The sequence below is a fragment of the Mesoplodon densirostris genome, chromosome 3 (genome assembly GCF_025265405.1).
Source record: "Mesoplodon densirostris isolate mMesDen1 chromosome 3, mMesDen1 primary haplotype, whole genome shotgun sequence".
NCBI lineage: Eukaryota > Metazoa > Chordata > Mammalia > Artiodactyla > Ziphiidae > Mesoplodon > Mesoplodon densirostris.
In genome coordinates, this window is record NC_082663.1 from 138685394 (window position 1) to 138709137 (window position 23744).

The window sequence follows — 23744 nt, forward strand, 5'->3', positions numbered from 1 at the left end:
CTCTCTCTCTCTTACTCTGTCTCTGTCTCAGCCCCAACGCCCCCCCGCCTTTTTTTTTTCCTGAATCTTTAGGGAGTTATATGCAGACATTCTTCCCCTTTTATCTCTTTGTTCATGCCGAGGGGGCATATTTCCTAAAAGCAAGGGCATTTGCTTACATAACCATAATACAGTTACTACATTCTGGAAATTCAACATTAAAATAATAGTCATAGAGCATCATGCTTCCCAATTATTAGTTGTCCTATGTCCAACATTTTCTCCTTGGAATTTCAGTGTTTGTCGCGGCATCAGTAGTTCTGAAGAGTGAAGACTAGTTGAAATGGCAGACTGCTCAGATAGGTTCTAACTCACGATGAGATTCAGGTTACACGTTCTGGTGAGAGTGCCAGGCTGGGTTGTCTTTCCCCATGTGTCACGTCGAGGGCACTGAAGTGGTGTTCCCCATATGGGTCATGTAAGCTCTGATCTCTGGGGTAAGGGTCTCAGGTGGGTTTTTTGTTTGTTTGTTTGTCTGTTTTTAAATAAATTTATTTATTTATTTATTTATTATTGGCTGCGTTGGGTCTTCGTTGCTGTATGAGGGCATTCTCTAGTTGCAGTGAGCGGGGGCTACTCTTCGTTGCGGTGTGCAGGCTTCTCATTGCAGTGGCTTCTCTTGTTGAGGGGCATGGGCTCTAGGCACGCGGGCTTCAGTAGTTGTGGCACGTGGGCTCAGTAGTTGTGGCACACGGGCTTAGTTGCTCTGTGGCACGTGGGATCTTCCTGGACCAGGGTTCGAATCCGTGTCCCCTGCATTGGTAGGCGGATTCTTAACCACTGCACCACCAGGGAAGTCCCTCTCAGGTGGTATTTTAATATGACATATATACATATATAAGTTATGTATAATTGTTCCATATTTGTTTATTTTTTATATTAACATTGTTTTTTTAATCTTCACCATAATGATGACCGAAAATGGTCTCTATATTTTTACTTCTTTTAATCTGTTTTTTGAGCTATAATTTGCATCTACCTATTTTAAGTGCAAAGTTTAGAGAGTTTTTGACAAGTGTCTACACATGTAACCATTACCCAGTCAAGATACAAAACATCTCCATCACCTCAGAAGTTCCCTTGTGCCCTTTTGCAGTAAAGCTGTGCTTTCCTGCCCAGGTCAGCACTGATCTCCTTTTTGTCACAATAGATTTGTTCTTGTTTTAAAATTTTACGTAAGTGGGATCATATAGTATGTGGTCCTTGGTGTTAGGCTTCTCTTACTGAGCCCAGTATCAGTAGTTTGTCCCTTTTTATTGCTGAGTAGTATTCCATTGTATAACTACGTCACAGTTGGTTTATCCAGGGCAGTTCCCTGGTGGTCCAGTGGTTAGGACTCCACGCTCTCACTGCCGAGGGCTGGCTTCAATCCCTGGTTAGGGAACTAAAATCCCGTAAGTCACGCAGGGCAGCCAACACACACACACACACACACACACACACACACACACACACACTTGGTTTATCCATTGACCTGTTGGTGAACACACACACACACACACACACACACACACTTGGTTTATCCATTGACCTGTTGGTGAATATTTGGGTCACTTCCACTTTTGGCTGTTATGAATGAAGCGTGTATGAGCATTCATATACAAGTCTTTTTGTGGATGTATGTTTTCCTTTCTCTTGGGCAATTACCTAGGAGTGAAATTGTCATGGGGAAGTGTATATAATTAATTATAGGAGAATTGGCTGTTTTCTATAATGATTTGACCACTTAGACTCCTACCTGCAATGAATGAAAGTTTCAGTTTTTACACATCTTTACCATATCCTGACATTGTTATTTTAAAAAACATTTTGGCTATTGAGGTGGATATCTCAATATGGTTTTGGTTTGCATTTGTCTGTTGACTAATGAAGTTGGGTATCTTTTCATGTGCTTGGGTATCATTTCTACATCTTTTGTGAGGTGTCCAACATTTTCCCTGCTTTTTGGTTTGCTTATCTTATTGTGTTTTAAGAGCTTTTAAAAACATATATATTCTGGGGCCTCCCTGGTGGCGCAGTGGTTGAGAGTCCGCCTGCCGATGCAGGGGATACGGGTTCGTGCCCCGATCTGGGAGGATCCCATATGCCGCGGAGCGGCTGGGCCCGTGAGCCATGGCCGCTGGGCCTGCGCATCCGGAGCCTGTGCTCCGCAACGGGAGAGGCCACAACAGTGAGAGGCCCGCATACCGCAAAAAGAAAAAAAAAAAAAAAAAAAAAATATATTCTGGATAAAGTCCTTTGTCAGATATAAGTATTAGGAATATTTTCTACCACTCTACAGCTTGCTTTTTCATTGTTTTAATGATGTCTTTTGAAGATTGGATATCTTCAAATTTAATGAGATTGAATTTATCAATTTTTTCTTTTATCATTTAATGCTTTTGTGTCCTGTCTAACAAATCTTTGTCTACCCCCAGGCCACAGAGATTTTCCTACTGTGTGTTTTATAGTTCTAGGTTTTACATTTAGGTCTTTGGTTCTTTTTTGTTTTTTTCGGTTGTGCTGCGTAGCACATGGGATCTTTGTTCTGCAGCCAGGGATCGAACCCGTGCCCCTGCAGTGGAAGCACGGGGTCTTAACCACTGGACTGCCAGGAAAGTCGCTTTGGTTCTTTTTTTTTGACTGTGTTGGGTCTTCATTGCTGTGCACGGGCTTTCTCTAGTTGCAGCGAGTTATGGCTTCTCCTGTTGTGGAGCACGGGCTCTAGGTGCACGGGCTTAGTTGCTCTGTGGCATGGTGGGATCTTCCCTGACCAAGGATTGAACCTGTGTCCCCTGCATTGGCAGGCGGATTCTTAACCACTGCTCCCCTTTGGTTCCTTTTAAAATTATATTTTGTGTATGGTATGAGGTGTACGGTTTTTTTTTTTTTAATGTTGATATTTAGTTGTTTATCACCATTCACTGAAAAGATTTCCCTTTCTCCCATTGAATTGCCTTGGCACCTTTGTCAAAAATTGGTTGTCCACATATGTCTGGACATCTGGGCTCTACCTAGTACCCTGATTTATGTTTTGATCCTTTATGCCAAGAACACTATAACTTTATACTTAGTTTTGCAATTGGTAGTGAGTCCTCCAATTTGACTTTTGTTTTTCAAAGTTCTTTTGGCTACTCTAAGTGCTTTGTATATCCTTATAAATTTTAGAATCAACACATCAATTAAAAATAAATAAAGTCTCCTGGAGTTTTTATGTGGAATTGAACTGAATTTATAGATCATTGTGGGGCAAATTAACATCTTAACATTTTGAAGTCTTCCCATCTAGGAACATGTTAAATCCTTCCATTTACTTAGTTCTTCAGTGTTTGGATGGGGTACATATTTGGTAAACATTTTCCTTAAGAATTTCATGACTTTTGATGCTACTGTAAGTGGTATAGTTTTTTAATATTTCATCTTCCACTTGTTCATATATAGAAATACAACTGATTTTTGTATACTGACCTTCTAACCAGCAACCTTGTTAATTTTACTTATTAGTATAGAAGCTTCTTTGAAGATTCCAGAGGATTTCTATGATTGGATTGTAAGAATTTTGGCATCTAGGCTCGGGTGAAATTCATCACCTTTCTTTTTGAAACTTCATCAAAGTGAAGATTTTTTATATATATATAAATTTATTTTTGGCTGCGTTGGGTCTTCATTGCTGTGCACAGGCTTTCTCTAGTTGCGGCGAGTGGGGGCTACTCTTTGTTGTGGTGCACGGGCTCCTCATTGTTGCAGAGCGTGGGCCCTAGAGTGCGTGGGCTCAGTGGTTGTGGCTCACGGGCCCTAGAGCGCAGGCTTAGTAGTTGTGGTGCATGGGCTTAGCTGCTCTGCGGCATGTGGGATCCTCCTGGACCAGGGCTAGAACCCATGTCCCCTGCATTGGCAGGCGGATTCTCAACCACTGTACCACCAGGGAAATCCCCAAAGTGAAGATTGATAATAGTATTTTATATACATTTTTTCATGTACTAGTAAAGGTGAACTTTTTTTCATGTTTTAAAATATTTACTTTCTTGGTTCCCTCACCTTTTTTTATTGGGTTGGAAAGCTTTTCCAATTGTGGTGTAAGGACTCCATATATTTTAAGTACTCTTTGCCTTTCATAAATGGTGTGCCTTTATTCCCAGTTTGCCATTTGTCTTTTAATTTCATTCGTGCTTTTTCATTACTGTGGATATTTATAATTTTTATATGGAGTATCTGCCAGTTACTTCTTCATATGGCCTCTATTTTTAGTGCCTGAAAGCCTTTGTGGGGGTGGGGAGGCTTCAAGTTTTTTATTTTTATATTCTTTATGATCAAGGATCAGAATCTAGTTTTCTTTCTAAGTAGTTAGCCAACTGTATCAGGCACATCAGATGAAAGTCATCTTTCTTTTTCCCCATTGATTAGGGTTCTGTTTTTTCTTGTAGATTAAAGTTTTAGGTATACCAAATTTTGTTTCTGGACTTTTTCTTCTCTTCTTTATTGGCCTGTTTTTGTTCCAAAGCCACATTTCTGATTTTGAAGCTCTTTTCTCAAATGGTCACCTTACTAATTTGTTAAACATTTTCTTGTAGTTCTTTATATGTCATTAATATTACTGATTACTCGTATCACCATAAAGTGATTGAAACACTTAGATTTTTTAAAAATTGAAATAGTGTTATCTTTTCTTTAATGATAGTGAAGTATATCCACAGTTGATAACAAGCTGGTTTAAAAAAAAATAGGAAGAGCAACTCATTAGAAAATAGAAAAATAGGCAAAGAAAATAAGCGAGCATCTTAAGACAGAACCCAACTGACCAATAAATTCATGAAGAGATGTTCATCAAGGTAAAGGGAGTTATGCTGCTGTGATTGCTTCATACCCACAGTGTTGCTAGAACCTTAGATATTTGACATTACCCAATGTTGTTGGCAAAGGTGTATGGAAATAGGCGTGCTGATGTACTGCCAGTGGGAGTGTACTTTAGGTACTCCACTTGAAGAAAGATGTGGAAATACTTAATGTCGGTCAAGATGTATGTTCCCAATGTTCCCTCTACACATCTACTCTGGAGACACTGTTACACATGGATGGGGTGACAGAAGAGAGAGTTCATTGAGCTGGGAAAGACCTAAACATTATGACAGAAGAATAATTCTATGAAATTGTATACCTTAAAGGCCTACATTATATCAACGTGAATAAATCTTAACTAGAATGGTATATATAAGGCAAGTTTAACATTTAAATACTTACAAAACAGTGCTGTCATTTCAGGCTATATTTGGATGTAGTGGGAGTTTAAAAGCCATGCACAGAATATTAAACACCAAATCCAGAGTGCAGCTTCCCTCTAGGAAGGTCTGGGGGTGGGACTGGGATCGGGAGAAGCCCAGAGGAGACCATAATCCCACCACACCCTTTCAAAGAAAACCTGAAGCAAAGACTGTTACCTATTAATAGTTTATACATCTTACTAGTGGGTACATGGGTATTTTATTTCAGGGTTTTTTTTGTTGTTTTTTTGGCCGTACCACTCAGCTTGCAGGATCTTAGTTCCCCGACCAGGGATTGAATCTGGGCCACCGCAGTGAAAGCGCTGAGGTCCTAACCACTGGACCACCAGGGAATTCCCCAGTTTTTAATAATATTAAAATATAAATGATACGTGCTTAGGTAGGTCTTCAGACACTAGAGAAAAGCATAAAGAAGAAAAGAAACCTCACATATGATTCTGCAAAAGATTGTGTTCTACGTTCTTTACACACATTTTTGCATACATCTCTAATGATTTCCTTAGGAACATTTCCTAGAAATAGAATTACTGGATCACAGTGTATGCTTCTGCCACATTCTACCAAATATTGTTCAGAAATGTGCAGTTATTTCCAACCGTGTATAAAGGCCTGTTTTCCTACATCCCTAAGTACCCAGGGGAGTATCACACTTTTAATCTTTTCTGATCGAATGGACTTGGGCAAAGAAAAGTATAAATAAGTAATTGTAAACATATGCCTGTAGTAACATAAACATATGACTGTTGAATTTTATTTATATCCCAGATGACTGACATTTTAAGACAATGTATGTTTAGCAAGATTTCTAGGGGCCCATTAGAAAGTTTTAACCCAGTAATTCCCAATCTTGACCTCTTGTCACAGTCACCCATGAAACTCTTCAAAATATTTTTCCTTGAAAGGGTAATGCTCTTTCATAATTCAGAAGACACTAGGTGATATTACTGAACCAATATTAAATTTCTCGGCTGTAGAGCAGTTTTTTTTCTTTTTTTAATATATTCATTTATTTATTCATTTAAGAAACATTTATTGAAATCTGTTCTGTGCCAGATATTGTGTTGGGCATTCAACATACATTATCTCTTAGCCCTCATAATAATACCATCGGGCTTCCCTAGTGGCGCAGTGGTTGAAAGTCTGCCTGCCGATGCAGGGGACACGGGTTCATGCCCTGGTCCGGCAAGATCCCACATGCCGCGGAGCGGCTGGGCCCGTGAGCCATGGCCGCTGAGCGTACGCGTCCGGAGCCTGTGCTCCGCAACGGGAGAGGCCACAACAGTGAGAGGCCCGCGTACTGCAAAACAACAACAGCAACAACAAAAACCCCCAAAAAAAAACAAAAAAAAACCCCCCAATAATACCATCTATCTATCTATTGTTAGCAGTACTATTATTATCAGTGAGCAGTGCTATTATTATTATTTTTTCACACACACATACTGTGTTTTATTTTTACAAGAGATAAATACACTGACACCAAGCATTGTAAATGGATGACCACAACAAAAACAACAATGATTGCAATTACCAAACATGAAACACACTCATACTGTGTCATAATACTGACATTCAGGCCAGTAATCCTCCACTGTAACAGCTCCTTTACTTTGCAGTGAAAATTGATTTGTACATTTTTTGCCTTGTAGAGCAGTTTCTTGACCATGGCTCTCTTGACGTTTTGGCTGGGTAGTTCTTTGTCGAGTCGGGCCGTAGGGGTGGTGTTGAGCAGCATCCTTGGCCTCCACCCGCTCGATGCTAGTGGTGCCCACCCCTCAGTGGTGACGAAAATGTCTCCAGACTTTGCCTGATATCCTCTGGGTGCAGAATCAATCCGCTTGGTTGAGAGCCACTGTGCTAAAAGAATTGTGCTGATGTAGGAGAGTAACATCTTTCTTAGGAGATACACTCTGTCGCATATTGGGGTAACGACCTGTGGTACCTGCAACTCCCCAGATATCCAGGAGAACAAGTGAACATACCCAATCACCATATATGTGAGAGGGGGAAATGTGACAAAAGGGCCAAATGTTCATTTATTGACTCTAGTTGAACAGTGGTGTATCCTTCACGTTCATTGTATTACTCTCTAGGTTTAATTTAAAAATTAAAAAGCACGTATGTCGGGGAGGAAGGGTCCAGAGGTACCAGAGGAGATGCATTGAAAATTCTCCTTACCCAGGTCCCCACCCACCTGTCTACCCACCAACCCCCGCACCTGGCACCTGGCCCCCGGGCAACCGTATGGCAGTAACTGGTAATATTCCAGAGATTTAGATGCAAGGACATGTGTTTAAAATATTGTGAATTCTTTTTCTTTAAAAAAAAAAAAGATGTTAGTATATTATACAGAAGTACTGTGGGTTGCATTTTTACCCCCAAATTTTATCCCCCAAATTTTATTTTGAAGTCCTTTTCAATTAACTGTATAAACAGTTTTTTTAAACCCAAATGGAATTTTATTTTAAATGCTGTGTGATTGAAACACTTTGCAAAAACCTGTGCTTGTTAAGCCAATATATAATGACATGCTTAGTAGAAATAATACATGTATGTATTTCTGTTCTTCTGGGATTAGAAGGTACAAATAGAAATGTCAACTAGACCAGTAGTTGTTCATCTTTCACATTTTACTTCTCTCAAATATTCTATCAAATGATCAAGGTTCCAGATTATTACAAACAAAACAAATAATTTTTCAATGACATTTACATATACCACCAATTGTCATATTAGTATTTAGAGGAAATTTGAGAACCTAGCTTCATGCTCTAACTGACTAAGAATTACATTTCCATTTTGTAAATGACTTCTTTAGTTTTATGGACTCCCGGTATTATGTGGACATGCCATCATTTCAGAAATTAAAATTAATTTTTGACACATTCTCATGGTTTATAACACAAAGTGTAAGAAAAGTCTCCCTCCTGTGCATAACCCTGGGGGTCCTAGCACCTTTTGCAGAAGCAGCCGACGGTCAAGACTCTTAGGTGCTGGGCACACAGGGACAATCTAGACAACCTCTGCGCGGGTGCTTTTTTCATGTAACAGTACACCTTGGAGGGCTTCCTACGTGGTACAGAGAAGCCCTTATTCTTTCTAACGGGGGTGTGATCAGGCCTTACAGGATGTCCTGTAGCTTACTTAAACAGTTCTTTGTTGATGAGCATAGACCTTGTTTTCAGCTTTAACTATCATCTGTTATCATCAGTGCTGCAGCGAAGGCGCTCATACAGACCTCATGCTGCACATGTGCAAAATAAACTATAGAAATGGAATCTCTGCATCAAAGGATGAACACGTGGGTAATCTGGTGGACGTTTGCCAGCCTGTGAGTTGTGGGTTGCAGCCTCCCCAGCACTGTGTAGGAAGGCCTGTTCTGTACATCCTTGGCCACCCTGTGAGGCATCCACTGTTTGGATTCTGCCAAACCAGATGCATCCAAGGTGGATCTCAGGCTAGAACTAGGGAATCGGTGTGAGCTCTGGAGCAGCCTGTCTGCTTTTTCTTTCTCCCATCTGCACGGGGGCTCTGCCTCAACCCCGTCTTCCTTCCCACTTGTTTGTAGCATCCCTCCCCTAGCTTGTCCCCGGATTGAGGTGTGTGTACCTGTTCTCCTGTGGTTTCAGAATCGGGTTTCTTCTTTCAAGGATATGATCTTCTGCTTCTCAGAAGAGGACTGGTCCCTTCTAGACCCTGCCCAGACTGGCTTCTACGGAGAGTTCATCATTGGGGAGGACTACGGTGTCTCACTGCCTCCAAGTAAGACTTAACTCTCCTCTCTCCTGAGACCAGGGATCTAGGGGGCGCATATCTGACCTCACTGTTCACCCCCAAACCCTGATGGGAGGTCACCTCTACACAGTGGCCCCAAGGCCACTTCGCAGGTTGACCATTGCCTGCTGCTGTGACATGTAAGTTAGGCTTGTTAGCTGGCTGTTTTGCATAGAAAACCAAATATAACTTGTATCCCTCGCATTTGCTTTTCTTCTGTCATTCTTGTCCTACGGATCTCTTCATTGCTGTTTTTCTAACTGATAGGCCTGAAAGAGTTGCCCCAGGCCCACAGCTTCCCCTTTAGTGTCCTCCTTCCCCCACCCTCTCCCTGCTTGCTCTGGTCTTTCCACTTCTCTGTGGCCCTGTGTGGCTCCTGTTGGTGTCATGGCCTGTCGTGTGTCCCTCCAACTTCTCTCTTCTCTACCTGTCCCAGAGTTGCCTGGGACAGGCAACTTCTCTCTCCTCCCACCCTGGTTTCCTATGGGAGCAGGTCACTGATGAATGTGTATCTTTCCCTTTTCTGTGAATAGATGACCCAGCTGCCCAGCTGGATCTCTCCCAAGGAGAGGAGAATGAGCCACGTGTTCCAGAGTTGCAGGACCTCCAGGGGAAGGATGTGTCTCAGGTCTCCTACTCAGGTGAGTAGTGATACCAGAACTTGGTGAATAGAGCGGGATGGAAGGCCGCTGCCAGCCAGAGGCAGACCTGCTCCCTCTGCCAATTTTCTGCAGCCCTCCGTCACCACTGGACCATGTCTTGGTAGGACAAGTCTTGCCTCGTCCCTCATTCCTTACAGAAAGAATATGGGGATTTAAATTTTGCCAGGTGTGGGGATTGCACTTCATCAACTAGGAACTAGGATGTAATATGAATATCTTTCTCCTCTACTATAAGTGACACCTGGCTTATGCTGACAACCCAGTGGTCCCTCTACCAGTGAGGTCAGATACTCTCCAAAGGTCAGGTAGGGGAGGAGGAGGGTGTGCCACCTCTTGGCCGGGCACTGGGCACAGTGCCTCTGGCCGCTTCACCTGTCTACTCCTCCCAGCCACATACTGCAGGTGGTGTGAGGAAAGTGAGGCAGGGGGTGGTGCTGGGGCTTGGTTGACATGACACAGTTCAGCAGCAGCATCTCCCAGCCCCCTCCCCACCCCCAGCTTTCTGTGTCACCAGAGCTTGTGTTTATAACCACTGTGCTGTAATGCCTCAAGATGTCTGCTCCTTCGGGGGAAAAAGTTCTGTACGGTGTCGTCAGCAGGCCCTTGACCCCTTCCCCTTTGGGACCTAAAGCTGGCACCGAGCAGATCTGTATTTCACTCACTGTCCCCACCTGGAACAAGCATCCAGGGCCTCTGGTGTGGCTAGCTTCCCATCCCATCTCTACCCCAGCAGGCCCTGTCCAGGCTGCATTTATGCAGCATCTGCGTGGAGTACTGGAAATCCCAGCACAGAAAATGGAAATGACAGCAGGGATGGCAGTTACTTGTCCACAGTCAAGTGGAAGGGGCAGAACCAGGATCCACATTCCTCCTATCTAGCTTCAAAACCCACGTTCGTGGTGTTGGCCCATTTTGCCTGCAGATTCATTTGCTCAACAGACATTTACTGAGTGGCTGCCCTGAGAGGGAGCCTAGGCCTACTCTTGGATCACAGCCTGGCATCTGTTAAGATGCACCCCCCCCGGGTGGTGCTGCAGCTGCAGGGAAAATCAATGTTTTCATTTTCTTCTCTGGAAAGACTTTCCAAGTCTCCAGCCATTCCAGACAGAAGAAAGAAGAAAATGGGATGAGCCGCAGGGGCCAGAGTTCCAAATCTGCCAGCAGACAGTGCTCCCTCAAAGCACCTGCCCAGGTAAAGGAATGCCTGAGAGGGTGTGGGGGAGTGTGCCCCTGGGTGTGTGATGTGTGGCTTGAGTGTGCATATGTGTGTATATGGTGTGTGGTGTGTATGTGAGCTTGTGTGTGCGTGTAGCGTGGGGCTGTGATATGGCATGTGATGGCATGTGTGATGTATGTATAGTGTGTCTGGTGTGTTGCGTGTGTGAGCGTACATGTGTGGTGTGTATGGTTTGTGGCATTGTGTGGTATGCATGTGAGCATGTCTGCATGTGTGTGGGCATACACGTGTGAGTGTGGTATTTATGTATGTGGTGTGGGTGTGGTGTGTGCATAACGTCCGTGTGAATGTTTGCGTGCATGGTGTGTGTGTGCGTGCATGCGTGTTGTGTATGTGTATACATTTGTGCTGGTGGTAGGTTCAGGAATTGAACTTTCTGAAATTCCTGCTGACAGTTCCTTGCCAACTGCCTGCCCTAGTTTTGTTTTGCTAGGTTCTCTCCCAGCTCACTCGCAATATGAGACCCTCCCCTCCTTTCCTTTCTCTTGTGGGTTGAGTCAGGGTGCTGATGTAGTGTGTTGACCACCTAGTTTGTGTATTTCTTCCCTGAGCAAGGAAGACCAGACTCCCTGGACAAAGTGTTGGAATTAAAGAACAGGTTTGCAGAATGCTGAAAGGGGGACCTCTGGAGAATGTGCTCCAACTGCTCTCAGCAGCATTTAGACTCCAAGTAATGCTGGTACGAGTTGCCACCTCCAGAGGCGAAGACTAAAATCCCGCCATATTTAATGTCCTCAGTGTTCAGCCATTCTTCCAAATATCACACCCAAGTCTCCGGTCCTTACTTAAATCCACTGTGTCATGGAGGACTTTTTGCAGCTATGAAGACTGACTCATGCACAATCTGTGATGCCTTTTGGAAGCAAGACTTGCATGATATTTTGGTATTTCCACCTACCATTGTGCAGGGTTCACAACCATTTGTGTTCGCCCCCTATCCTATGTAGACAAAAGGGATTTTATGTTTATGTAAATCTACAGTAGATCTACATGGACAGTACTCCCTCCCCACAAGCTTTTTTCTTTTTTCCTTTTTTTTTTTTTTTTTTTTTTTGCGGTACGCAGGCCTCTCACCGTTGTGGCCCCTCCCGCCATGGAGCACAGGCTCCGGACGCGCAGGCCCAGCGGCCATGGCCCACGAGCCCAGCCGCTCTGCAGCACGTGGGATCTTCCCAGACCGGGGCACGAACCCGTGTCCCCTGCATCGTCAGGTGGACTCCCAACCGCTATGCCACCAGGGAAGCCCTCCCCACAAGCTTTGATGCTCACCCCTGGTTTTCTAAGGAGCTTGCTTCTGTATGCTGAGGATGTTTATTCATGTGTAGCCCATTCTCAGTTCTGCCTGATGAAAGCTTGATTCTCGAGATACATTTTGTTTTATGTTTTGTTTTTTTGGCCGTGAGGCATGTGGGATCTTAGCTCCCCGACCGAGGAGTGAACCTGCACCCCCTGCCTTGGAAGGCGAAGTCTTAACCACCAGAATGCCAGGGAAGTCCCTCGAGATACATTTTGAATCCTCTTCAGCTTCTTCCTGCCCACAGCATGTCTCAGCCCTGGCAGCATCCTTATAGAATGTGGATAGTCATTAATCCCCAGAGGAGTTTTTTAGCTCCACTCCCCCTTTGCTGGGCTCTGACACAGAATATACTTTGAAATGGCAAGAAGCTAAGGGTTGCTATCTGAGATCAGTGAGAGATGATAGATTGCAAAGAATAGGCACCATTTTTATTTTGGTAGCCTTTCCCACACTTTGGACAGCAGGTGAAGGGTCCACATCCCCACATCCATGCTCATGAGGGACCCTCCCAACTGGTTCCATTCGTGTCAGTCCAACCAGCACATTGTAAAGCTGCCACTGTGATGGAATATCTTTTTTTTAATTTATTTATTTTATTCTTTTTTGGGGGGTGGGTACTGCATTGGGTCTTCGTTGCTGCACACGGGCTTTCTCTAGTTGCGGCGAGCAGGGGCTACTCTTCATTTTGGTGCGCGGGCTTCCCACTGCAGCGGCTTCTCTTGTTGCGGAGCACGGGCTCTAGGCGCGCGGGCTTCAGTAGTTGTGGCACACGGGCTCAGTAGTTGTGGCATGCAGGCCCAGTAGTTGTGACGCACGGGCTTAGTTGCTCCGCGGCATGTGGGATCTTCCCAGACCAGGGCTCGAACCCATGTCCCCTACATTGGCAGGTGGATTCTTAACCACTGCGCCACCAGGAAGCTCAGAATATCTTTTCTTGTTTATTGTGTTTTCTCTGTGAATTGCCTAGTTGATATTCTTTAGTCCTTTTTTTCTTTTTTGCCCCTTCCCCCTTCACATTTGGTAAGCTCTATGTCTTTATGTCCAAAGCACTGCACCAGTGTAAGGTCTTTACATGATTTGTGCATTATATCCTTACCGAACCTTCTGAGATAGATACTGTCTCAGCCAGCACAGGCTACTATAGCAAAATACCATAGAGCTATTTTCTATTAAACAACAGAAATTTATTTCTCACAGTTCTGGAGATTGAGAAGTCTGAGATCAAGTCAACAGCAGATTCATTGTATGGTGAGGGCTCTCTTCCTGGGTTGTGGTTGACTGCCTTCTCCCTGTGTGCTTGTATGCCCTTTCCTTGGTGCATGCTCATGGAGACAGAACTCTTGTCTCTTCCTCTTCTTATAAAGGTACTAATCCCATCACAAAGGTCCCACCTTCGAGACCTCATATAAACCTAATTACCTTCCAAAGGCCCCACCTCCCATACCATCACATTGGGAGTTAGTGCTTCAACATACAAATTCTGGGGGTGACACAAACTCTTGGCCCGTAACAGGTACTGTGATGTCTCCATTCTGCAGCTGGGACCCCCAAGCTGAAGTCTCTTGCCCAGGCAGCATCTGACACTCACAGGCTGTGAGTATCAGGCTGAGGATCTGAACCCATGTTATAGGGCTCCAGGCCCGTGCTCTTAATTCCACATTCACTTGCCTTTTCCATGAATTAGTAGAAACTCAAAATTGTGGGTCTCAACCTGTTGCCTCTTAGTATTTGTACATAATTCCTCCTGTTTTTTAACTTTGTTTATGTGTCTTTTAGGACATAAATGGTTTTCTAAAAACGTTCTTAATATGTAAATGCAGCTATTCGTCTCTTTTTTGATTTTGTGTCTTAAGAAAGCCTCCCATCCTAACATTATAAGAATATATTAGTTATAATGCGTTTATTTATTTATTTTTTAAAATCTAGCTTCCTGTCCTCCCTGCTTCTCTCCTTAGCACCCCCAGCTGACAGGGAATGATTCGTTCCCAGGCCACAGATTGCCCTTCTTGAGGAGTTAGCCATCAACCTGGTCATGGGCTTTTTCCCCCTGAAAACACACAGCAGCCTGGTTGTTCCCTGGCCATGGAACAGCATAGCCAGAGGCTTTGGTATGCAGCACACCCACCCCCACCCCCAGCTGAGCTCAGTTCCCCTGAACCTTGGTCTACTTTATCTCTCGGTTTTAAATTTTTCTTCTGTAAGACAGAGATAATAGTCATAGCTACCTTGTGGAGTTGTTATTGTTGAGGATTAAATGATTTTTCTTTTTCTTTTTTTTTTTTTTTTGCGTTACGCGGGCCTCTCACTGTTGTGGCCTCTCCCGTTGCGGAGCACAGGCTCCGGACGCACAGGCTCAGCCATGGCTCACGGGCCCAGCCGCTCCGTGGCATGTGGGATCTTCCCAGACCGGGGCACGAACCCATGTCCCCTGCATCAGCAGGCGGACTCTCAACCACTGCGCCACCAGGGAAGCCCAGGATTAAATGATTTAATACATGTAAAAGCACTTACACCAATAACTTCCCTGTTTTCTCTACCATTATCCTCACAGCCAATTCAGCCTCCATCTCCCCTTCTCTCCGCCCCGCACACCCCTTGCATTCATCAGTGCTGAGCTGAGACAACCCTGGTGTTACTCTTTCTCTGTGGTGTTTTGGGCAGCACATCTATGAGTTTCATCTCATCTGCTAGGAATTCTTTACACTGTTGTGTCAATGGCACACAGCACTATTGTTGATTTATTTCCCCCTTTTTAGAAACTGTGCATCTATTTTTGGTCACTTCATCTGATTTAAGGGGATGTCATCCTATATGCACTGTATTAGTCTCCTAGGACAGCTGTAATAAAGTACCACAGACTGGGAGGCTTGAACAACAGAAATTGGTTTTCTCAACATTCTGGCAGCTTAGAAGATTGAGATCAAGGTTTCAGTAGAGTAGGCTTCTCCTGAGGCCTCTCTTCTTGGCTTGTAGATAGCTGTTTTCTCCCTGTGTTTTCACATGCTCATCTCTCTGCATGTCTGTGTCCTAACCTCCTCTTCTTACAAGGATACCTGTTGGATTAAGTCCTGCCCTGTTGACTTCATTTTAACTTAATTACCTCTTTTTTTTTAATTATTTATTCATTTATTTAATATTTGGCTGCATTGGGTCTTCGCTGCTGCATGCGGGTTTTCTCTAGTTGCTGAGAGTGGGGGCTACTCTTTGTTGCAGCATGCGGGCCCAGTAGTTGTGGCTCACAGGATCTAGAGCGCAGGCTCGGTAGTTGTGACACACGGGCTTAGTTGCTCCACGGCATGTGGGATCTTCCCAGACCAGGGCTCGATCCCATGTCCCCCACATTGGCAGGCAGATTCTTAACCACTGCGCCACCAGGGAAGCCCCCACTTAATTACCTCTTGAAAGACCTTATCTCCAAATATAGTCACATTCTGAGGTGCTAGGGGTTAAGACTTCAACATAACGTATTTTTAAGAGGAAGAGGCTGCAGTTCAGCCTATAACACTTCACCCTCTGTTCCCCCATGAATGATGCTTCTCATATGCAAAATACATTCACCCTATCCCAACATTCCTTAACCTATTCCAGCATCATCAAGATTTAATCTAAATCAGGTTTGGGTGAAATTCAAGGTGTACTCACTTCCAGCTGTGAACCTGTGAATCCAAACATCAAGTTATGTGCCTTCCAAAATGCAATGGTAAGTCAGCCAGAGAGCAGACACTCTCATTCCTAAAGGGAGAGATCGAAAAGAAGAAAGGCTGATGGCTCCCAAGCAAGTCTGAATCCTAGCAGGGCAAATTCCGTTAGATTTTCGGGCTTGAGAGTCATCTTTGGCTCAGGGCTGTGTCCACACTCGGGGCCTGTGGATGCAGTGGCAGTCCTGTCGACCTCTGAACTGCCTTTGGGGCTGGTCTTCCTTTTCCTTCAAGGTTGATGCATGTTTGCAGCCAGATAGCTCTATTCGTTTGCTCTAGAAGTCTGAGAGCCTTCCTTCAGTTCATCCTGTCTCCTTCCTTTTTACTCCACGGTGGCAGTGTTTCGGCTCATATAATGTTCTTAGAAACACTGTAGGCCTCCCATGCAATTGACAGTAGTTCAGACCGTCAGACAAGAGGGTCCTCTACAGACCATTCCTGGATTATCTCACCTCCATTCCTGGCTTCCGAGAAGGTTGATTGGATCCAAGGTTGTCCGGCCACACCCTCGGTGTTCTCCCCAGAATATACTTTCTCATTTTTTGCAGTACAGGTAGACGGAAAATTTTCTAAATCTTCAAGTCTTCCCTTCCCACTCCCCAGTCTCACGTTCTACCCAGTCCCCCTCACACTTGTCTTAGGATGTATGGACAGATATCCCCGTGGACTCTGCCCCTCCCATTGTCTCTCCTGCTCTCTGTGGCTTTGGGTCTTCCTGCTGTGCTCTGTCCGGTTTCACCTGTTCTCACTTTCCCTAAGCTGCCAGAACTCTACTCACTCCAGCAATTAAGTCCAGAATAACCATATTCCTACTAATATCTTGAAGGGCCTGGCACCACTGCCCCCCACCTCTGTTTTAGACCTGAGCCCCACATTGCACAAAAGTGAGGAAACAGTCCTGAGGGGAGCTGCGCAGTGGGCTCTGGGCTGCAGGCCAGGACTTCATACCAGGTTCCCCAGTACCCACCCACTTCCTCCCCACGGTACAGCTTTCCAACATCACAGGCTTGGGATCCATTGAACGAGCTGCTTCTACTCAGTTTGTAAAGTCCAGGACATCTCTACGCATCACCACTAGTGGCTGTTGGTGGGCCTCTGATACGACACTGAGAGGGAGAGGTGATCTTGGGCGGTCTGGGACCATTGAACAGCTCTGACATCCCAGCAGGGCTCAATTCCCCTTCAGCCCTGAGCCCTTGGGCACATCACCCGAGTTTGCCTATGTTTATAATGTGGCAAATCAGGTATCACTGGGTGTGTCTGGGAGCAAACGGGACGGGACTGGGCACGTCAGAAGTCTTGCGCAATCCCTGGGTCATTTAAGTGCTCAGAGTATGGTAGCTGGCAGCTTCCTGGCAGTCTGTTTATAGAATATAGGGTCTTCCTCTCTCTCAAGGCTTTTAATGTACCCTGACAGATTTTTCCCCATGCCTGGTTAAGGAAGTCAAGGTTAAGTGATGTGTAAATGCTCAAGACTTACATGGATAGATACAAACTCTTAGAGCTTGGAGGGGGTCTCAGTGGCTAGGAAAAAAAAAAAAAAAGATTGGGTCTGGGGGCTTAGGAGAAAAAGGTAGGGAAGCGGGAGAGAGAAGAAAGAGGTACCGAGGATATGTTGGCACAGTGTGGCTAAGGGTTTCCTTGCCCCTAGATACACCAGAGGTATCTGCAACCGGAAGATCCCTTGCAAAAATGTGGGTTCCTGGACCCACGCTGAACCTTCCTGGGTAGGGCTCGTAGGGGCTAGAGTGTGGCCTGGGCAGCACCGCTGACCTCCATGTTGCTTTCTGGTAGCCGGAGGTGATGCACCATTTCCCGACAACAGCCTGGATGAGGAGGTGACCATCGAGATTGTTCTTTCCAGCTCTGGGGACGAGGACTCCCAGCTCGGCCCCTACTGCACAGACGAGCTGCAGAGCCCCACGGAGAAGCAGCACAGCCTCCCTACCTCCCACCGGAGCGGCCCTGAGTCAGGGGGCGAGGTGCAGACCTCCTCCAAAAAGTCCTATGTGTGCCCGAACTGTGGCAAAATCTTCCGCTGGAGGGTCAACTTCATCCGGCACCTGCGGAGTCGCAGGGAGCAGAAGCCACACGAATGCTCGGTGTGCGGGGAGCTGTTCAGTGACAGCGAGGACCTAGACGGGCACCTGGAGACCCACGAGGTCCAGAAACCTTTTAGGTGCGGTGCCTGTGGGAAGAGCTTCCGCCTCAACTCCCACCTGCTCTCCCACAGGCGGATACACTTGCAGCCAGACAGACTCGAGCTACTGAAGAAGAGAGAGCAGGAGGCATCGGGGGCTGTGGGCGGGGCTTCCGACGCCCTACTGGCAGAGGGCAAGGCCAAGCTGCGCTTCCAGTGCTGTGACTGCGGGAAGGTGTTCCAGCGTCCCGACCACCTGGCCCGGCACCGCAGTAGCATTCACGCGGACAAGTCCCGGCCCTTTCAGTGCCGGTACTGCGTCAAAAGCTTTTCCCAGAACTCTGACCTTCTCCGCCACCAGCGCCTGCACATGAAGCGCCGGTCCAAGCAGGCGCTGAACTCCTACTGAGTCAAGGGCGCACACGTTGTTGGGTGCAGCTCCAGCCTGGGTAGAGCACATCCCGCTCATGCTCGGTACTGACTGTTTCCAGACTCTTCCCCAGGACAGAGACCACATCCTCCCGACCTTTACTCTCAGGTACAAATGAGATCGTGGCCAGTTGAGCATTTGTTCTGTCTCTGCTGTGCCAGAAGCCGGGAGGGCGTGTCACCACCAGCTTTGACTTGCCCAGTGTTTTCGGGTCTAGGGGAACCCTGTCCAGTGCTTCCCAAGCGGTGGAGGGACTGGGGCGCCCCCTACTGCAGTGACCCCTTGTGGGGGGGGGTGTCTGTCCCTTACCAACTAACTTTCAATATACTCCCATCCTGTGCTGTCTGAATGCCCACCCCATCCTGAGGTCTGGAGGTAACTGTACTTTCTACCTGACAGCAAGAAGCTGCAGATGAGGTGATGGGTTAGGAGGAAGGCAGGAAGGTGGGGTGGGACCCGTGGGCACAAGGGCAGTAGGGCCAAGCACACCAAACCATGCCATGTCATCAGAAGGCTGAGTCCTGGTCACCATCTGGTCCACAAGAACACTCAAAATTAGGAGATGGCCCTTTCAGGCTCAGAAACCTTGATGGGGGGCTTTATAGCTTCTTGCCAAATGGAAACCTTTTATTTGTGATGGTGGCTGGTTATTAGGGATTGTGAGCTCATTTAAGGCAAAGCCCACATTTTAAATTGTATGTTGGCACACTCTCCCCAAAGTGTCCTTTCTTTGTACCCTGAAGGTCCTTGGTATATGCCTGGGGGTTAGAAGTGAAGTCATCATCATTTGAAAGGCACATAAGTTTCCTTTCCCATTGGGTCGTGTCTAGGAAAGGGGAGCTCAGCTCCAGTGAATGAGAGGTTCTTTGACTGGGTGAGTTGAGCAGGGGAAACAACAGAACCTTTGGTGAAGTCATTCTCTACATATGTATTAACTTAGTGTTCCAGTTGTATTAGTTCATTAGGGCTGCTGTAACAAAGCACCAAAAACTGGATGGCTTAGAACAACAGAAATTCATCATCTCAGTTCTGGAGGCCAGAAGTCCAAGATCAGGGTGTCAGCAGGGTTGGTTTCTTGTAAAGGAAGGATCTGCTCCATGCCTCTCCTCTAGCTTCAATGGTTACTGACAATTGTTGATATTCTTTGTCTTGTTGAAGCATCACCCCATCTCTACCTTCATCTTTACATGGTGTTCCTGTGTATGTGTCTGTCTCCAAATTTTCCCTTTTTATAAAGACACTAGTCATATCGGATTAGGGCCTACCCTACTGTTTCCAGTATGTTCCCATCTTAACTCATTGTATCTGCAATGACCCTATTTCTAAATAGGGTCACATTCTGAGGTACTGGGGTTAGGACTTCAACATGAATTTGGGGGGGATGGGGAGACACAGTTTAACCCATAAAACTAGATAATCCTGAGGTTCTGCTGTCATTGCTGAGTCAATGACAGGTGAGTCAATACAAACTTGGGTTAGCTTGCTCTCAGTCCTATTGGAAGCAGGATTCAGATCCAAGCTTCTGCTCCCAGGGTGGATGTCCTCTGCATATAGCCTTTAAATTTCATTGCCTGGGGTTCTGGGCTGGGAGTGACCACTGGTAGTGAAACCGCAAGCAATGAAAACCATGGTCATGTTCCTGGCAGACTGACCAGGTTGGCTCAGCTCAGTGATGAGAAAGCACAGAGGCTATAGAGTATCAGTGACTAAATCAGAAAGCCAGCCATCAGGCATGTGTTTCGTATTTGTATGTCAGGTCCCATTAGCAGGCAGTAAGGCTGGGCAAATGAATGCAAGGCCCTTTGTTCCTTGTCAGCCACTTCATTGTCATGTTGAGAGACACTGCTACCACAAACTCAGTGAAAGAGTTACAAGGTTTTATAGTTATGGTTACTGTGCCTGTGTAGATTCATCTACATACCCAGGAACAGTAAATGCAATAAAATAATTTGGTCGTACCCTGAACAAGAAATAAACTATTGAGGCTCTTTGTTTTCTACATAGTTTGCCTCTTGGATTGATCTGCCAGGAGAAGGGAAAAATGTGAATCTTGAAGGCCAAGGGAGGGGAAAATTCCAAATAGAACCCAGATTCTGTGTACATTTACCCCACCCACCTGTGCGGTCTTGCCCAAGGATTCCATTAAGAGGGGAGGTTATGATCCCAAGAGGAACACTACTCAGTGTATTTTATCTGAAAATCTTAAGTAAGAAAGAAAGGGAATGTGACAGAATTGAAACCTTTGGGGATGCTGTGCATCTGTTCAGTACCCATCAAATATTGTGAGGGAGTCCCCCATTCACTTACGCAAACCTGACCAAGGTACTTAGCTAATCAGAAGGTTACCTTCCCCCTGGATTCAGACACCCTACTGGGTGATGCAACTCAAATCCCAGGTTCTTTCCATGCAGAAGAACCAATGCGGTTACCTGCTCTGGAGAAAGCTCCTCCAGAAGATGGGAGAACTGACCGACTTAGTCCCTTCCCACCCTCCCTGGGTAGCTGGGCAGACAGGTGAGCTATGTTTCTACCTTGCCATGGATGTTCAGAGACCCCACATCTGAAGAACATCTGTCCTCCCTGTTCATCTGATCCCTTGGCATTGTCCCCATGAATTCACAGGTGCATAATAAAATTCGACTCACTGAATTAATATTTTCGTTTGACTTTTCATTTTAGTTTAAAAAGTAACAAGTAGCACAGCTGAGAGAAATGGTCAGTTGGCCTGACAAAGACAAGTTGAGGTGGGAGGATGCTGAAAATGGCCCTCTGGCTGTCAGGCATCACCTTGTGAAACTTCTGGGCCTCAGATAGATAGTTCTGGTCACCTGATCTGACTGCTCTAGAGGAGAGAGGAAGTAACTGCTTCTTTACACCAGGGATGGGATGAACTCCTGGTAACACCATAGCTGTTTCACCCAACCTCTGCCATTTTCATATAGCCTCTGTCTCCTGAACTCTTGCCACAGCTGGGAAAAACAAAGATAAAGCCAGTGGTGGGAAGGTCCTTTGCTATTCTTAAGTCAAATCATGGCACAAGTGGAAGAGAAGACACCAGTCTGTGCCTACCTTGGACTTGGAGATTGGTCCTGGTTGCTTTTCTCCTATGAGATAGTTTCCCTTCTCTACCAAAAGCAGAGTTTTGATCAGGCACAAACACTTCTGCTTGCAGCATAATGGAGGGAATTTGATGACATTTTTGTCAACCCCCCAGTTCCATCAAATAAACCCAGGTGCATTTTCTATTAGTAACAAAAGTTGATACTGTTTTGTCTTATAAGGAATGGTCAATGCCTACCAGTGCTCCAATGCAAACAAGTCTACAGATTAGGTAACATGAATAAGAAGGCAGCTTAGCCGGCAAAGGAGCATTGGGAGGAAGACTGGATGACCAGGCTCTCCTGCAGCCCTGCCCCACACCTAAGGGACCCAGCATCTGCAGGCTGGTTATTAGGGATCCTAAGTTCATCAAGGGCAAAGCCCTGGGGTTCCATCCATACTTTTTGACCATCCCATACAGATTAGGAATTTTGTCCTCCCTCTAAACCATAGCCAACCACCAGAGCACCATGATTAATGTGCATATAATCACCAAAGTACACTGCAGTATTATCAATTCCCCATAAGATGCAGAACTCTTTTAAGAAATGGAAGAGAAACACATTAATGGGAAGGGCCAGTCTTCACTCGTGTATCTTGGCTGTAGCCAAGGAGATCACAAGCAGATTGGTAACCCCCTCAAGACAAAGGGCTGTCTCCTCAGCACACAAATAAATGGCAGGGGATTGCCCTTTTCCCATCACCCGCTAAAAAACGGTTTGGTACAAGTCATGTCTGTACTAGCCTATTATGTACAGATCTTGCTACATCTTGTCAAAATGTAAAGGGGCCAGGATACCTGCTCTGAAAACGTTGCAGGTCAGAAAAGGTGCAGACTTAATAGTCGGGGTAAATCAATCCCACCCAAATCAAGCTGGATCACCTTTGAAAGTGTCTGTGTGCTCTGAGAAGAGATGGGGGCCTGCTTCCAACCCACTGAAGGTAAATTCAGAGTGATTTCTAGATTTTTTAAAAATAAATTTATTTATTTTTTATTTATTTTATTTATTTTTTTTTGGCTGTGTTGGGTCTTCGTTGCTGCACGCGGGCTTTCTCTTGTTTCAGTGAGTGGGGGCTACTCTTCGTTGCGGTGTGCGGGCTTCTCATTGTGGTGGCTTCTCGTTGTTGCTGAGCACGGAGTCTAGGTGCCCGGGCCTCAGTAGTTGTGGCTCGCGGGCTCTAGAGCACAGGCTCAGTAGCTGTGGTGCACGGGCTTAGTTGCTCCGCGGCATGTGGGATCTTCCCGGACCAGGGCTCAAACCCGTGTCCCCTGCACTGACAGGCAGATTCTTAACCACTGTGCCAGCAGGGAAGCCCTAGATATTTTTAAGTGTTTCTCTGAGTAAATATTTTGAAAAAGAAGATTTGGAGTGGAAAAGAGTATAAGCTCATATTGAAATCATATCAACACAGCATCTTCAGCAAACAATGACTCCTCAAGTTGCAGGTAGCGGGTGGGGTTGCTAAGAGTGGCTGGACCAAATTTATCTTGGTCTCCTTTTTTACAACTCATATTTTTCTAAAATGGCTTGGCTGATGTCCAGATGATATTCTGTGGTCGTGATCTAAAAATTTCACTAGCAACTTTCTTTAACCATCTGCTCAAGAAGCCCAAAGTCTAACAGATGTGCACTCACCAAACTTATAGAAGGAGAACCAGGTGCACCAGCAAAGATGGCCACTGAGATGAGAGATCCAGGGGCCTCAGCATCCTTAAGGCTGCCTCCTGTACCTGTGGAGATTTTCATGTAGCTGCCTTTGGTGACAGCAGAGAACTTTGGCTCAGGCACACTCTCTGTCCTTTGAGAAGGTGCTAGGCAGGTGGGCAGTCTTGGGGTTCGGAGAGGGTAGGCATAGACCCACACTGTAGTTGGGAAGGAGAGGGTGGACAGACACTGGTATATTCTCTCAATGTTTTCTCCACTGCTAATCACCCACCAAGAACTGAGACCTCATTGTGTTTACCTGTTTACGTTGTCAGCTCAGTATCTGAATCAAAATGGGATATTGATAATGTGTGGTATAAGGTGCACCTTGTCAATTCTGCCCTCCCAAGAGAGACTGGACTCCTATTGGAGCAGGAGCTTGGAAACCAGCTTTTCCAGGTGCT

The 23744-nt window shown here is 45.6% G+C and overlaps 1 protein-coding gene across 5 annotated transcripts in view; it reads left to right on the top strand.

The window, feature by feature from the left end:
* The window catches only part of ZNF496 (zinc finger protein 496), a 41135-nt gene extending 19959 nt beyond the window's left edge, over positions 1–21176 (top strand). For 2 of the 5 annotated variants that reach the window (XM_060093757.1, XM_060093758.1), the window contains exons 7-10: positions 8927–9059; positions 9605–9712; positions 10812–10925; positions 17760–21176. In XM_060093757.1, the coding sequence (XP_059949740.1) occupies positions 8927–9059; positions 9605–9712; positions 10812–10925; positions 17760–18514 (1110 nt within the window). In that variant the 3' untranslated portion in view covers positions 18515–21176. Of the gene's footprint in view, positions 1–8926; positions 9060–9604; positions 9713–10811; positions 10926–13464; positions 13516–13780; positions 13861–17759 lie in introns of all 5 variants that reach the window. The other 3 variants (XM_060093760.1, XM_060093761.1, XM_060093759.1) reach the window with 3 other exon arrangements.
* Positions 21177–23744: the final 2568 nt, after the last annotated feature.